At 31.7% G+C, this 17,186-nt stretch overlaps 1 protein-coding gene across 2 annotated transcripts; it reads left to right on the forward strand.

The window, feature by feature from the left end:
• The first annotated feature begins 2,499 nt into the window (after positions 1–2,499).
• On the forward strand, positions 2,500–10,370 carry LOC146908857 (sterol 3-beta-glucosyltransferase UGT80A2-like). Of its 2 annotated transcripts, none has more exons than XM_085727488.1 (14): positions 2,500–2,806; positions 3,250–3,425; positions 3,991–4,233; positions 5,418–5,529; positions 5,943–6,113; positions 6,949–7,012; positions 7,512–7,569; positions 7,675–7,852; positions 8,110–8,240; positions 8,849–8,951; positions 9,046–9,128; positions 9,212–9,259; positions 9,355–9,504; positions 9,978–10,370. In XM_085727488.1, exons 1-14 carry the CDS (start codon positions 2,704–2,706, stop codon positions 10,167–10,169), a joined length of 1,812 nt encoding a protein of 603 aa, XP_085583614.1. In that variant the 5' UTR covers positions 2,500–2,703; the 3' UTR covers positions 10,170–10,370. The 2 variants fall into 2 exon arrangements, with proteins under 2 accessions (XP_085583614.1, XP_085583615.1); XM_085727489.1 differs by having other exon boundaries at positions 5,422–5,529.
• The last annotated feature ends 6,816 nt before the right edge of the window (positions 10,371–17,186 follow it).

Genomic DNA, 17,186 nt, shown 5'->3' on the forward strand with positions numbered 1-17,186 from the left:
CAAAGAACCATCAAATATTGGACTATGTTTTTCTTTAGATTAACTATAAAACTTATTTTACCAAAGTAATATGCAAAAAAATGTAATTGATAAGTGTCAAAATCACCTAAATTTCAATATACCATTAACACACTTATTAACTTATTTTGCAAGAAATCCTATGAAATTCCACAATTTCTTGTAAATATTAGATTGTTGAGAAAAACAGGGTAAATCGATTAACTAAGCGACCGTGAAGCAAATCGAGTCACAAAGATTAAGGTGGATTGCAAGAGAGAATTCACTAAGTGAAAATCAATGCTCTTGGCGATTTAAGGCAGCTTCAATAACCTTATGTATGAAATGGAAATTACTTCACTTTAAAGAAAGACCGGATCGCTATGGAAAATCACATTCTCCTAGTGAATCTCCACTTTTCCACCACATATAAAAGACAATTCATATCACAAATCGAGATATTCTTGCACTTTGAAAATATAGGAAAAAGTATAGAGACAACCCGAGGACATATAAAACACGGTGGAGTCGCTCAAAGCTCAAATCACCAAGACTTTGATGTTATTTAACTTCTTTATATCTTTGTATATCTATTGCGAGTATCTGTAGCTAATTTCCTTTTGTGTTGAGATTAGGTGTAATTAACTATGAAGTTAATGTAAACTATTGACCTAGCTTGTCAATATAATTCGTTATATTGAAGAATTATTTTGTTCTCAACACATTTTCGACATTGAACTTTTAGTTTAGAAAGTGTTGGACAAGGATTTTTTACTTAAGTTCTCTGTTAGTAAGTACAATAAATACGTTGAAACATATGACTAAGGGGGTTGTATTGGATTAGGATTTTAAAAGACTATTTTAATAAAAAAAGTTTTAAGATTTTAAAAGACTGTGTGAGATTGTATTGATTCTGTGAGATTTTAAAAGATTTTTTATGTAAAAGACTTTATACACTCAAGATTTTAATGGATTTATCACATTGACTTTTAAGGATTTCAAAGGATTTTATGGGATTTTAAAATTTTAAAGGATTCAATGAATTTTAGGGAAAAAAAGAACAAACTTACAAGTGTGAATGATAAAAATAATGAACAAATAAATTCTAGCGTTTGAATAAAGAAAAATAAAACCAATAAAAAATTCTTTTACTATTGATTTTAAAATTTTAAGGATTTTATGGATTTTATAAGATTTTAAGGGACTAAAAAACACTCTTAACACATTATTCTCCATACACATTTTTTATTTGTTAAAAATGTTATTCCCACAAAATTCAATTGTACATATTTAAAATTATGACAGCCCTTACAAATCTTTAAAAAAAAATATATTGTGTCAGCCCTCATTTTGTGTTTGAAATTAGAGAAGTCGTTTGAGTTTTTCTAAGAGAGGTGAGAGAGAGAGAGAGAGAGAGAGAGAGAGAGAGAGACGAAGAGAGAAAGGAGAGAGGGGGGAGAGAGAAGGGAGAAGAAAGAGATAGTAACTTTTAAATGAAAAACAATCCCAAGAAATCTCATCTTTTCATGAAAGACTTTTTCTTGTTAAAATTATACTACAAAATCCCACAAAATCCATCAAAATCCAATTTATTAAACAATCCTTCGAAATTTGAATGATTTTGAATACCATGAGACTTTTTTTAAGTGATGAAAAGTCTTGATTGAATACCTCAAGACTTTTTTAAAATGACAAAGAGTCTTGATTGAATACCACAAGACTTTTTTTAAGTTGCAAAAAGTCTTGATTGAATACCACAAGACTTTTTCATAATTAAAAAGTCTTTTAAAATCCCATAGAATCCTAATCCAATACATCCCCCTAAGTTTACGTCACAAATCATTGTCGAAACATGATGAAGTTGTATCGATTAGCTGAGCGAGATATCTTAAGTTAATAAAGTACAATAAATATCTCGTCGTTTACCAAACACATAAACATATTATAAATTGAAACACATTAATTTCAATTTAATTTATCATGGTATTGTTTTGGAAATAAAAGATTATACTCCGTAATTAATTATTTGCTTGAAGAATATAATACTCCAATATTACTACCTCCGTCCCGATATAATTGACCTACTTTAGTTTTTCACACAGATTAAGAAAAGTGTATAAATAAAGGGGAAAGTGAAATATATTGTATTGGGAATGATAAAAGTAGTATTATTTAGTGTTATATTATATTGGGAATGATGAAAGTTGTATTAAAAATTGAAATAGGTCAGTTATTTTGGGACATTTTTTTTTAGAAAATGGGTCAGTTATTCCGGGACGGATGGAGCAGTATGTAAGTGAAAAAGACACCATAACAATGCATGAGCATGACGCCATGACAGCAACAATTACACGGTGCGGTTGTGGCGGGTAGTGAAAAGATAAAATTAAAAAAATAAAAACTCAAAAGTGCTGTAAAAGACGTGCAACGTAACGGCCTCGTGAAACTTCTTCTCATTATTCCACGTGTCAACCCTATATATTTTCTCACGCTTTCTCTTTCGTTTTCTTGAGAAAAACCAAAAGCGAAAGTAAAGGAAAAAGAAAAAGAAGAAAAAAAATTCACAAAAACAGAAACTATTATTCCTTCCTTATCACGATCATCAAACCCTTTCCAATAAATCTTCCATTCCTTTTCATCATCAAATGCATTTCCTTCATTCCTAAATTTCACAAACATTTTTCGTTCCTTCTTCGTTCTTCCAAAATGGCGAGTAATGATAATTTCAACCGTTCAGACTCTTCATTTAGTGATAATTCAGTTTATTTGGACGCCCAAGATCGTTCCATTCATGACGCTTCTTCTTCAGGTATATTGCTTCGTATCTTGATATCGTGCATTTTCTCATGCAATGTGAACTATATATTACTATATTAGCTCCGTAGCACCAACGCTTCTGATCAAAGATGTGTTTGGTGTTAGATATGTGTCGGTGTCTGACACCAACACTACATTGAGATTACATTCAATTAATTCATTTTTTAAACTATCACTAGTGTTGACAACATGTCTGGTGTTCGTGTCTGTATCAAAATATAAAAAAATGAATTAATTGAACGCAATCACACGTGTGTTGTCGCCTTCCATCATAAGTTTCGGTGCTACAATTACTAATTATGATAATGCTGATTTTTTTTTTTTTTTTGTTAATGAAATTAGAAATAGAATGTGGAATAAGTAAAGTAGAACTCTTTGAGGTGAACAAGCAAGTTTGTAACTATATGTATTGTTTTTGGTGTTTGGATTAAGCAGGACGTATTAACAGGGATTCGTCATCAAGTGTATCGCAAAATGTGGAAGAATATGAAGCTTTGGATGTTGTACCTGAAGGTGAATCGTCGAAGAAAGATGCTATAGTTGGAAAGCACAGACTGCACAGTCGATTATGGGCTAGGTTCTTTGATGAGAATGTTCCTCTCAGGAAAAGGGTTTGGCTCAATCACTTGCATTCTTCAAATTTTATGCTATTGCTATTTTAAAATCCTTTTTTTTTTTTTAATTTATTTTAGTAGGAATGTTGTTGTAAGGGAAGTAATATTTATGCACCACTATATCAAGGCAATGGAAAAGATGGTAGAAATCCGGCTTAGGTAGTTTGGGCTGCTAGAGAGAAGACTTGTAGAGTCTATAGTACGAAGAGTAGATCAGATGGAGGGTTGTCAAATCACTAGAGGCAAAAGAAGACCTATAAAAACTATTCGATAAACTATTAAGAAAGATCTAGAGATTAATGAGTTGGATAGGGATATGGTGTCATGCAGCCGACCCCACTTAGTGTGATAAGACTTGGTTTCTGTTCTTGTTGTCGCCTTGATATAGTGATATAATAAATTGCTTAGCATGCTGATTACTGATATTCATTATACAGGCATTACATTGCATCTCTTGATGTTCCTTTAAATGGATCCAGATACTAATGTTGTAATTTATGTCTCTGAAATTTCTATAGTTGCTTGATTTTTAATGATTAAAAATTGTTTGCAAATGTTGCAGCTGAGATGGCTAAAAAATGCTTTCATGGTGAAGGATGACGGTACTGTAGAAATTGATGTTCCAGGAAATATTAAACCTCTCTCTCTAGAAAATGGAACTGGAGTTATTGATCCTAGCGATGAATCTTGCAACGAAACAATCATTGAGGATATTGAACCTATTCGACCGCAACAAATTGCAATGCTTATAGTTGGCACGCGGGGAGATGTCCAGCCATTTGTTGCCATTGGGAAGCGTCTGCAGGTGTCATTCATTCTTGCTTTCTTTAGTAGTAGTTTTTACACACTAATTGTTTACTTGAAGAATATGTGCTGTACATCCTTAATCTTCTGCATGCTTGTGATAATTAATGACTTCCTTTGCAGTATTTGAAGAATATGTGCTGTACACACTAATTAATTACTTTGAATTGAAGTATTTGAGCTTACTGTAGAGGATATTAGAAATTATGTTAGTACTTTTCGCCAAAGTCATATTCCAGGTTTTCAATTGTGGTTATGGTCATGGTTGTGGCTGCCATTTTGCAAGCTGATGCAGTTTGCAATTGTGTAGGGCTGCACAGTAATGCAGTCTTCAAATCAAAACAATGGTTATATTAATGAAATATGGTTTTATGAAACTATAGTTAGTACATCATACTCTGGACACCTTTCATTAGTCTCTGATAAATCCGTGGACTGGAACAAAAAAGAGTAAACAAACGTCAGTTGAAACTCTTGTTTGTTTGCAAAATGTTTTGGCCGGAGCAAACGTTTTCTTGTGTGCTACTTTTAATGTTATAACCCTGCTTTGGCTTGCTTATCTGCTTTTAAAGTCCTGAGAAGATAACTGGTCGCCTCCTATTAAAACATGTGTTCGGAGTTTCTTAAGCAGGTGGATTGAAAGCTTACATCAGCCATTCAGTTTCTGGTTTCAATTATTTATTTCACGTGGTCCTTCACGTGATGTCCTTACCAGTTAACACTCCAAATAACTTCATAATCACACAACTTTACTTCTCTCTCGTAAGTTAGCCTAATCGAAACTACTGTTGGCTGTTGCAGTTAATCAATAAGGAAAAAAGGCAGGATTGTGCCTTTGAGTGACACTCGAATAGGTTGAGAGCAACTTTATAGCTGCACAACTTGTATAGGTTGAAAGTAACCCTTTTGGTTGACTTCCCACTCATCCGACCCATACGAACCATAGCTGATCATAGAGTTCCATTAATTTATTTTCTCTATGATTTATGCCTCTCCTGTGTTTCATGGTGGATTTCATATTCTGTTTTTTAACTGATATAGTGTTTTACAAACTCATGATACTTTCTAAAATCTTGAGGTTTTAGTTTTAATATTTTTTCCTCCTTGAAATCCTTATATTTTGTTTCGTAAGTCGATGTTAATCGAATGTAATTCAACCGGATTGAAGCTGAAGTTTGTTTGCAGGCAGATGGCCACAGGGTTAGGCTAGCTACTCATAAAAATTTTGAAGACTTTGTCTTGTCGGCGGGCTTGGAGTTTTACCCTTTAGGTGGAGATCCCAAAGTTCTTGCTGAGTGTAAGTATTTCTTCCCTTATATTATCCAAATACTTGATCTTGCTAGATTCAACTTGTTTTAATGCTTTAAAGGCCATGTATTTCCCCCTGGAACTATCTTTTATTAGTAACCTGACATGAAAAATTAACAAGAATTGCAAGGGATTTCTCATGTAGTTCTCTTTCTTATGATTCAAGTCAAACAAAATATATATGAATATAGTGTTGGAAACCCTAGCCGACTTCACTGCGGCCAGATTGGGTTGCCAATTTAACAGACAAAGTTTGTCTTATATGCCATATTTTAGGAGAGGGTACTGTTTTCCAATATAAATATATGTACTCATCATCAAATGATGAATGATATTTCTTCTCCACACATGCTTTCAAACTGTATATATAATTAAATTAAATCCATACATAATTTTATTCAGATATGGTCAAGAATAAAGGCTTCTTGCCATCAGGACCTTCAGAAATACATTTACAAAGAAGTCAAATCAGGGCTATTATTCACTCTTTGCTTCCTGCATGCAACAGCCGGTACCCAGAATCTAATGAACTATTTAAAGCAGATGCAATAATTGCAAACCCTCCAGCATATGGTAAGATTTACTTAAATTCTGTTTCTCTTTCAGTTTTATCAGACTTTGCTTCACAATAATACAATAAGCAGGAACGGCACCAAGTAAGGACTTGCGTGTGCCATGGCCCTCACTTTGTTTTGGAAAAATAAATAAATTTAATACTTTATATGAAATTAAAGTACAAGGAGAAGATAATATTTGATTAAGGCCCACATTATAAAAATAAATAAACTAATATTTAATACACTCAAATTCTATCTCTTGTCTTTGTCTCTTTATGTGTTATGAATATTATTAAGAATCAAACGTAAATGATCATTAGGTTACATATTTATATATTTATATTTATTGGTACAAATTTATATATATGTTGCTTACACTACTCAAAATTTCCGGGTGTCGCTGTTGATAAGTTAAGTCTTTTCCACATTACTGAGAATGTAATCAAAGTATCAAACATTTTATCAAATAATAAGAGATTGTATAGTGACCAAAAGTCTGTTCAACAACAAATCTAAAGTCTCATGAAATTTAAGGATTTGGATGGTCTATAAAATGTTTGGTACAATTTACAAAAGTGTGCAATGTTAATCTTATAGATCTTTATAACTGTGCCTTTGTGTTATAACTCTTACACCATCAACCATTATCAATTAAGCATTTTATAAGCTGCAGTGTATCATAAACTTTACAATATCTCAATCTAGAAATGACCGCAATACTAACTGATAATCAGAGATTTTTTACAAGCTATTATCTACAAGTTCCCCTGTTTTCTTGATTTTTCCAACCCGTATTTGTATAATAATATAACTAAAAATATTGTTATTTTAATGTATATGAATTTATGCAGGCCATACTCATGTTGCCGAGTATCTAAATGTTCCGCTGCACATATTCTTCACAATGCCGTGGACGTAAGTATGTTTGCTGACATGGTCTAATCCTGCATTCAGTTATCTATATTTTTGTTGAGAGACTCACATTGGAAATGATATGACCTGAAAATATTTATAAATTGGGGGCATCCCTCACCTTATAAGCTGGTTTTGTAGGGTTGAGTTATGTTCAACCCAAAACATAAGATGTCATCGCTTATCAGAGCATGTTCTAAATCCGTTGGGCCACCTAAGTCACACTTCCGATGTCTAGTCTTGGGTGTGAGGGGATGTATTGAGAGTCTCACATTGGATATGATATGACCTGAAAATGTATTTATAAGCGAGAGACATCCCTCACCATAAAACTGGCTTTGTGGGGTTGAGTTATGTCAAACCCAAACTTAGAATTTCTAGCATGAGTTCTTTCATTTTTGTGAACCATTCATTCACTTTAGATTTATTATAGTTCTCAGTTTTTCTCATTTGTTGGAGATTTTTTATTTTTTTTTTAAAATTATATTTCACTATATTTCAGGCCTACTAGTGATTTTCCCCATCCTCTTTCCCGTGTTAGACAGCCAATTGGATACAGAGTGAGTCTAGTGGTCGTTCTGTTAATCTGAAGTTAACTTCTATTAATTACCCCCATGGCATGTCTAAGTCAGATATGTTTTTTTTGTTGTGTTTGAGCCTTTCAGCTGTCATATCAAATAGTTGATGCTTTAATCTGGCTTGGAATACGAGATTTGATAAATGAATTTAGGAAGAAGAAGCTGAAGTTAAGAGCTGTTACTTATCTACGCGGATCTTACACCTCCCCTCCTGATATGCCCTATGGTTATATTTGGAGCCCCCACTTGGTCCCTAAACCAAAAGGTTAGATGCATATCAATTGTGTACTCTCATATCATTATAGTCCGCACTGTTGCCCTCTTGATGTACCATTGTAGTTCCTAGAAGTGGTTATTTTAATATAGGGTCGATACTTGCTACTTAATGCCTATTGTCGCATCATAAGTCTGTTTCTTTTGAATTTACGCACCCACTTTCTCTGGCTTAGTTTGTCATGGACTTGAGCTGCTTTTTGAACAATGTAGTGATAACCTGATTTTTTTTAAATTCTTGATCTGCAGATTGGGGACCTAACATTGACATTGTTGGCTTTTGTTTCCTCGACCTTGCTTCAAATTATGAACCGCCAAAATCGCTAGTAGATTGGCTTGAAGAAGGAGAAAAGCCTATCTATGTTGGATTTGGTAGCCTCGTGAGTTTCTATAACTACATGTTTAGGTCATCTGATCACACTGATTAATCTAGGGAATCCACTGTTTAAGTATAACTTTTCCATATTATAAATTTCGCCTAAATTCATTGATCAATAACAGATAGATGTATAAGATTCACAGTGGTATGTCCCATACTCTGGCATTGAATCAAATGTTCTTTGACTTATTTTGATCATTAATTGTCTTGGAAAATTTCTGTGAAAAGGAAAGTTAAAAGATCAGATTTTCTAGTGTTTGAGGAAGTGTCCATAACTTACGGATGACTTTTTCCAAACTCCACTGAATATTAGAGATCCATCTTGAAAGAAATTTGTATCAGTATAGAATTTACATTTAGAAGCAACAATATCAAAGGTTCATCTTAGAAGCAAAAGAAGAATACTTCCAGTTCTGGAAAGATCAATTAACCTCTTAAAAAAAAGGCATTCATCAGACCAGCAATATGAAACAGCGGAGCTACAAACCTAAATTTATATAAAACTCTAATTCTGAACTTAATCATCTTGATTATCAAAATACATTTCTTTTATTAAACTCTTTACAAACTTACATTTTGATGTAAATTTTGGTTTGGATTTTGAAACAGCCTCTACAGGAACCGGAGAAAATGACAAGAATCATAGTTCAAGCTCTGGAACAAACAGGGCAGAGAGGTATCATCAACAAAGGGTGGGGTGGTCTTGGGAATTGTGAGTCTTGACTTCTACTTCAAGCATGCCAATCATAATACTACATTTTTTTGCTGCTCTAATTGTGATTCATGTAGTGATTTCTCTTTCTTAGTGGCAGAACTAAATACATCTAAATCTGTGTACTTACTGGACAACTGCCCGCATGATTGGCTGTTTCCACGATGCGCTGCTGTGGTACCTACTAAACTTTTCTTGGTAGAAAATACAGTTGTTTTAAACTATAAATGGGTCTTGGTTGATAGTTGTGAATGTTTCAGGTTCATCATGGAGGCGCCGGAACAACTGCTGCCGGTCTTAGAGCAGAAGTAATTATATTTATTGCAATGTGAAATATTATAACATCAGTGTTATATTACAAATGCATCTTACAGTAGAGTACCACTTTTCTTTACTTTTGTAGTGCCCTACCACTGTCGTACCATTCTTTGGGGACCAGCCATTTTGGGGAGAGCGGGTGCATGCCAGAGGAGTGGGCCCTGCACCCATCCGGGTAGAGGAGTTTACGTTGGAAAGGCTGGTTGATGCCATACGCTTTATGCTGAATCCAGAGGTAATGTTCAATTGTGATCGGAGCAGTTAATATTGTGAATGTCGCATTAGCATGCAGAATGAATTTCATCCTTGTTCACCATGCACAAGCTTCTGACACCATAATGGAACCTGGAAAAGGGGATTATGGTTTACCTTGAGCAAGAATAGAAAATAGTTTATGCTTATCTGGCATCGTTTATTATCTGAAATATAAGGATTTATATATTATGCTATGGGAGTGACCAGTACATTTCGGAGACAAAATCAAATAAACGACCAGTATAAAATTTCCAACTCTTGCAAAAGAGTATTGAACAAGATCAAATAAATGTAATATTGACAAATATCACCTCTAATGGTCTTCCATATATCACATTTGATACTACCTATTAAGTAGGCCAACCAGTGTTGTGCCTTCGTTGATAACTTAAGAGGCTTTCATCTATTCGTTTTCTTATGTCTTTTGTTATATTGTTCTGTGCTTTTATGCAGGTGAAAAAGCGTGCTGTTGAACTTGCTAACGCCATGAAAAATGAAGATGGGGTAGCAGGAGCAGTTAACGCCTTCTATAAACATTATCCGCGCGAAAAACCTGATACTGAGGCTGAGCCCAAGCCAGTACCCTCAGTACATAAACATTTATCTATACGAGGATGCTTTGGCTGCTACCATTCTTCTGCATAATGGCTTCTTGTCCATACAACACATTCCTTTATGTAATCATGTTAATTCTTCTTTAGTCTAGTTCTGCTATATCAGATATTGTGACTGAAATGTAAATTGTCGTGGTGATTTTGTTGAGCTTCTCCGGAAATAGTTCAGAACGGTCATAACTGATGATATTCTTCATTGGAATCTTTTATGAAAAGAAACATGCTTACTTCACAGGTTATGTATATGTATATGATTTTCATCCTTGGGCGGGTCATACAGGCTTGTTTCAATCCTTTCAAAACCTGGTTCAAAATTATCATGTTTGAAACATCGCTGAGTTGTTAAACAACAATCAAATCATGTCTGTTCAACTAAATAGTGATTTTTAAGCATATTATACACTATGTTTTAAAACTCATCTAATATCAGATAAAATAATAGAAAAACTGAGAAAAAATGTAAATGAATGCAATGTCAATGCCATAATGAGTAAAAACTAAATATTTAATTTAGTGCTTAAAATTATAGGATCGTGTCAATGTCATTATACACTTTGTTTCGAATGCATTTCTAACATTACCAACTTATTATCATTTAGTCTAGATGAATATCAACAAAGGACAAACAAACCAAATTAACTTTTTACTGTTCTAGGTAACATTTTGGACTTTTTTGTGTGAATTGGATATCATTTGCATGCAACTTTAGCGACCATTGTTGCATTCTCAAGGCTGGATTTGAACCGATGACATCTGTTTCAGCTGAAAGAGATCCATTATCATCTCATTTGAGTGCTCTTGGTTAGATTGTTGATATTATAGAGGTCAGGTTGATCCAGTCCTAAAAGTTTAGTGACCAAATTGTATATTTAACCTCCATTCGTTCAAATACCTAAAGCTATAAACCGAATTCACCACCAACAAAATATGAAACCTGAATTGAATTGATATTAGAGTCGATACTAACCTTTGAACTCTTTTAAGCTATACTTCCATCATAATAACATAACATATAAGTAAAATTTGGAACATCCAAATTATAACAAAATGTAAGCAAAAATTGACTCTTCATTATATTTAATGATGGTATATGAACAATACCCGAAATAATCTTTATACTAACAATTTAGAGTTCTTAGAAATAGCCTATTTCAAAATCCTCTCCTCTAAAGATGTCCACCTCAACAAAATCCTACTTGGCATTAGTTCCAAAAATTTCTCCATATTTTTAATACAAGCTTAATAATTATAATTTTTTTTTGACAAAATTATAATTATTATTAAAAACCGTTTTTTATTTAACATTAAATCATACATAAAATACATAGTTGGTTACAAACAAATAATTATTAATATAATTATTGTTTTGATTAAAATTTATATGTTACATTAAAAAATTGGAACATTACAATCAAATAATTATTAATATAATTACTGTTTTGATTAAAATTTATATGTTACATTAAAAATCTATACGTTACAATCAAATAATTATTAATATAATTAGTATTCGATTAACATTTATACGTTGCATTAAAAATTTGGTAGGTTACAAAATTATAATATATAACTTAAATAAATTATATTTTGAATTTTTGTCCGTTACACTATTACAGTAACCTACTAATTAAAAATTTAATTGTAGTAATTAGTTTTTAAGATTATATAATTAATATTTATTCGTTACAAAATTATATTACTTAATATTAATAAGATATTATTAAATTTCAAATGTTATGAAATTAATTTTTTGTAGGTTACATAAAATATAATCTAATCGTTTAATGCATATATTATAATATTAAAGACGTTGATAATATTAATTTTAAAACGGTCAAATTAATAATTAATAGATATTAACCGTTATGGTACTATTTTTCTATATAAATAGTAGAGCCTTTGGGTACGAGTACACAAGAATCACAAAATATAGTTTCTATTATCTGGTTATTTGATAACTATATTCTAAGTTATTTCCGTAATTTTTTCTATTGCAAAGAAAAATGTCTACGAAACACGATTTCATCTATGATGTTTCGCCAAGAAAACAATCGTGAACATTGGTTGTGAGGGTTGTTCGTGCTTGGTTTGTTCAAGACTACAAAAAAAAAAACTACCATTTTCCATGGAGTTGGTTCTAAAAGATCGAGAGGTACTTTTTTCATTTCATTTTTGTTTTTTTTTGTTTAAAGTACAGTGTTTTAATCTTTGTTATCTAGGGTGATCGAATTGGTGTGTCTATACGATGAACATTGATCTACAAGTTCAAGGAGCAGCTCCAAGAGGGAATGATGTTCACGATTTCCTCATTTGCTGTTGCTTGCAGCAGTGGTTCGTGTCGACCATCACGCAGCGAATACAAACTGAATTTCACAAATCAACACAAAAGTCAAACTATCTAAAACGTAAACTGCTTTGGTCCCAACAAACGTGTATTCATTTACACCTGCACCTGATGTAATTGGAGTCATGACTGGAGTGTGTGTTTAAAGAGAATATCAATGAGACAGTGGAAAAATTAAGATGAATGTCATTGAACTGGAGTCAAATGGGTAAGCTTGATTTTTTGTAAGTGTATTTTTTAAAACATGTATTATGGTATTAATTAATATTTGTATAATCTTTGACAATTTTGAATAGGTATCGCGTTAAATGTACTCTTTTTGGAGAGTATGTTGAAGAGTTGAACTCTTTTCTATCTTCTGGTGAATCTAAAAATGTTGTTGTTGTCATTATGTTAGCAAAAATTAAATGGTTTCAAGGTAATAGTTTATAACCATCAATGTAATTGTTTGGTTATATATATATATATATATATATATATATATATATATATATATATATATATATTTGAATCATATTTTTATCATTACAATAATTTTGAACCTCCATCTCCACCCCTTTTCTAACAACGTGAAAATTTTAGTGTTAAGTTACTTAACATTTAAGATATTATATATTGATGTAGTTGGTGTCTTGACTAAGGTGGATTTTGTTTGTATGAAGACGTCAAATCAATTATATTAAAAATCCTTCAAGCACAAGATGTGCCTAACAAAGGAAAATACAAAGTTCGAGATGCATAGGTATAAAAGAATCAAATCATGAGGTAGAATAACCAAGACAAGTAGAAGGACTATTCCAGCAACATTGCAACTCAAAATACGAACCTAATTTCTTAGCATTTTGCCACCACTAAATGAGAATTGTAAATTTATCTAACAATACCATAAACAGGTTAATCTTGTGAAAAAAAATGTAAGAATTTATGTACTTCCAAATAATCCAAATGCAAGTCAACAAAATCAACTAAAAACTAAAATAAACCTTTTTTTTTAACCGTTGAGAACCATTAAGAGTACTCTCGCAAGAACTAATGGGAAGAACACAATAATTATCCAACCACTTTAGAATATTATGTCAAATATTATCGAAGAATTCACACTAAAAATAAAAATGATTAACATTTTCCTCTTTCTCACACCTGTCAGAACATAAAAATGAGTCCATATTTAAAATACTCCATCAAGTTAAGTTATCCTTTGTTAGATTCAGTTATTCAAGAGCCTCCACGAAAAGAGAGAGACATTTAGAGGAACTACTTTGTTCCCAATGAGATTTTTTTAGAGTCATAGGTTCATCATGCTCCACCTGCATCATCAGATGATATACCCCTTTGTCAGGGTACCTTTCGCCATGATCAACTTTCCATGTTCACTTATCAATGACGCTAGCCTTAAAAAAATGTTGTCCAACAAAGAACAACAGTATATCCCCTGCACCTCCTTCCAAAAAAACTTCTATGACATAGTCTCAACCCCATCCGACTCTAACCTACGCATCTCCTTAAATGGCACAGTTATTTTGAGATAACTAAAAAAGTCTTCTAAATATAATACACCACTCTACAACCACGAATCATGGCAAAAAAGTGTATTTTTCTCATTACTCTCCACTATCGTCAAGTTGTCATCAAACCAATTTCAAATCCCCATCTCCGCCCCTATTTTAGCACTATGGAAGTGTTTCTACCACATATACGCCTAACTGTCCCCACTCTTCACATGAACTCCCTCCAACCTATTCTAATATGCTAAAACTTTAAATCGCAAACTCATTGATCCATATTAGCATCCAAAACAATTCACTTAACAAAGATAAGTTAAAATTCTACACTATACCAACCTCCAAGCAACAACTATATCGACCAAGAAACATCTTATCCCACTTAACCCAATTGACTTTCCTAGCTTCCACACTCCCTCCGCACTAAAAATAATAAGGATTCAATAAAAGAAATTATACTTAAGTGAGCCTTTAAGAATGAAAGAAATTAAACCAACTCTGGTGGATATTGAAAGAAAGTACAAAGATACATTACAAGAACAGAGATACATTACAAGAACATTGAATTGAATTTGAATGAGTGATCCTAATTTGTTTTCATTTTTTCATTTTAAATATATAACACATTATAATATTTAATTATTGTTTTAATTATTTGTCAATTAATTTTGAAGATATATCAGTTTGAATGTACTATTTTTCTATCTTCAGGGAATTTAAAAAAGCGACTCCGATAAAAATATTTATATCTTTATTGTTATATCACTATTTTATCACTATTTTGCCACTCTCACAAAAATAGTTATATCTTAATAAAATTTAACCTTTTTGGTCTCAATAAACAGTGATTTATTGTTTCAATTTTAAATATGATGATAAAGTACAACATAATGTCAAAATTCTGGAATGAAATCAAACCAAAAAAATCAAAGAATATTTGAAAAACCTATTTTCGTGTAAAACCCGTTAAAATTTTTTAAATAAAATGTATCCCGTGCTTGGCACGGGGCGTTACACTAGTTACTAACAACTGCAAGCATATATGGACGGATCCAGAAAGCAATCAAACGGGGGCTGAACAAAAATATTAATATAGAGTACATAAAACTTTATCATAGTAATTCAATATATAAAATTTAATTTGTAAACATTGCTAGTGTAAAAAAAAAATCATGATATTTTTAAATGATAGAATCTAAGTGGCCGTCTTTGTAAAATTAATTTGCACAAACAACACACACACACACATATATATATATATATATATATATATATATATATATATATATATATATATATATATATATATATATATATATATATATATATATATATATAGGTTTTGTTACAGGCCACCCTTTGGTGGTGTCTTTTGTCAAGTCACACCTTAAGGTGTGATTTTCACTTTTTAGTTATAACTTTGCTAAAAGACACCTTCATAAAAGTAAGTTGGTGTCTTTTCGCAAATGCTCATAGAGTAACTTGATAAAAGACACCTTCACAAAAGGTGTCTTCTATCATAACCCACATATATATATATATATATATATATATATATATATATATATATTATAATCTATTATAATCACAATATGTATGTAATATAACATTAACATATGTTAATAATAATTTTTTTAGTTACACATATGATACTATATTACAATTGTGTGTGAGAGGAGGAGGGAGAGGCTCAAGTTCATCCCCTAGATCCGTCCTTGCAAGCATATGTCTTTAAGACACATGTTAAGCATATATCATTAGGACACTGGTTAGTAAAGATCTATAATTAATAACTCTTCTTTTATGCGATCATTTATATGAGATTGACAAGAATTGTGAACAACTAGTTAGGTTTGCTTATAGTATTCTTGTATGGAATGGAGCAAGGATCCTCTCCATTTAGCAAAACAAATGGAATATGCAATTTGAAGAGATATAGACACATAAAATTGATAATGAGCTCTAGCACTAAGTGAGTCTCATCATCATTAATTATTTTATATTTTTTTTCAATTTTTTGTGTCTTTATCTCTTCAAATGGAAGAATGAAGATGATCATAAATGGAGAGGATCTTAACTCTCTATTATCGGAAAAGTCTAATGTAATTTCTCAGTGATGATGTATGTCAATGAAGAAAACAATCTTAAGAAGCCTAACTTGATTGCATCCCTCATCTGACATCTCTTACGAGCCATCATAGAAGATGCTTGCTCAACATATCCACGAGGGTTGTTCAATCTATCGGAACACAACTTTTGATATATATTTTCTCTGCTTAAAAGTAGGTCGAAAGATAGCTTCCGATGTTTGTTTTTGCGAATCTTTGAACATTTCATGGACCGTTTAGAGCAATTACCATCATAGAATTATAATAAGCCATAAATACATCTGCAAACAAAAATCCAGATGTGCAATTCAACCTTGGTACAAGGAAATGAGGATTGGCATTAATGAACCACATGGGCTGCGCAAAAACTAACACTCTACTGCCGTGTTTGGCACAAATCACAGTCACAACATCATTTTTGGAGGGAAACATTTATTATCTACTTTTGTTTTACAAGACATTTATTATCTACTTTTTTTTTAGGAAACATTTATTATCTACTTATTCGTTACAAAATTAACAATAGATATTTTTGTTAAAAAAAGTAAGAGTTAATTTAAAGAAATTCTACAAAAGGGAAAATAATTTTTAATAAAATTTTATATTTAGAGGTGAAGGTTTATACTTTTATACAGTTACAAACATCATATCTTGTTTTTTTGATGAAGCACAAACATCATCTTGTTAACTTTTATCTAAAGCTTCTCTCAAAAAAAAAAAAAAACTTTTATCTAAAGCTTTTTTACTTTATTGTAGGTTTGGATCTACCCTACTTAATTTCAAATGCGTTTAATGCACCTCTCCAATGTTCATCGTGATTTGTCTCTTTTATAAAGTTACAATTTCGTTTTTATGTCAGAAAATATCTACACTATTATATTTATATTAAGCTCTCTTGAAAAGCATTAACTTAAACGTTAAGTTGGTGTGTCTAAAATCACCACTCTCAAAACTAAGGTACATGAGCTTTTTATTCAGTCTTCATTTGACACAAAATTGATCGATTATTTACTTTATAATATTTTTGATAACATATTAAATGTAAAATTAGGCTTGAATTCAAAAAGACGATGAAGAAAATATGTGTAAGTAAT

Source organism: Medicago sativa, chromosome 7, assembly GCF_051527215.1.
Source record: "Medicago sativa cultivar Bolivia chromosome 7, Bolivia_mono, whole genome shotgun sequence".
Taxonomy (NCBI): domain Eukaryota; kingdom Viridiplantae; phylum Streptophyta; class Magnoliopsida; order Fabales; family Fabaceae; genus Medicago; species Medicago sativa.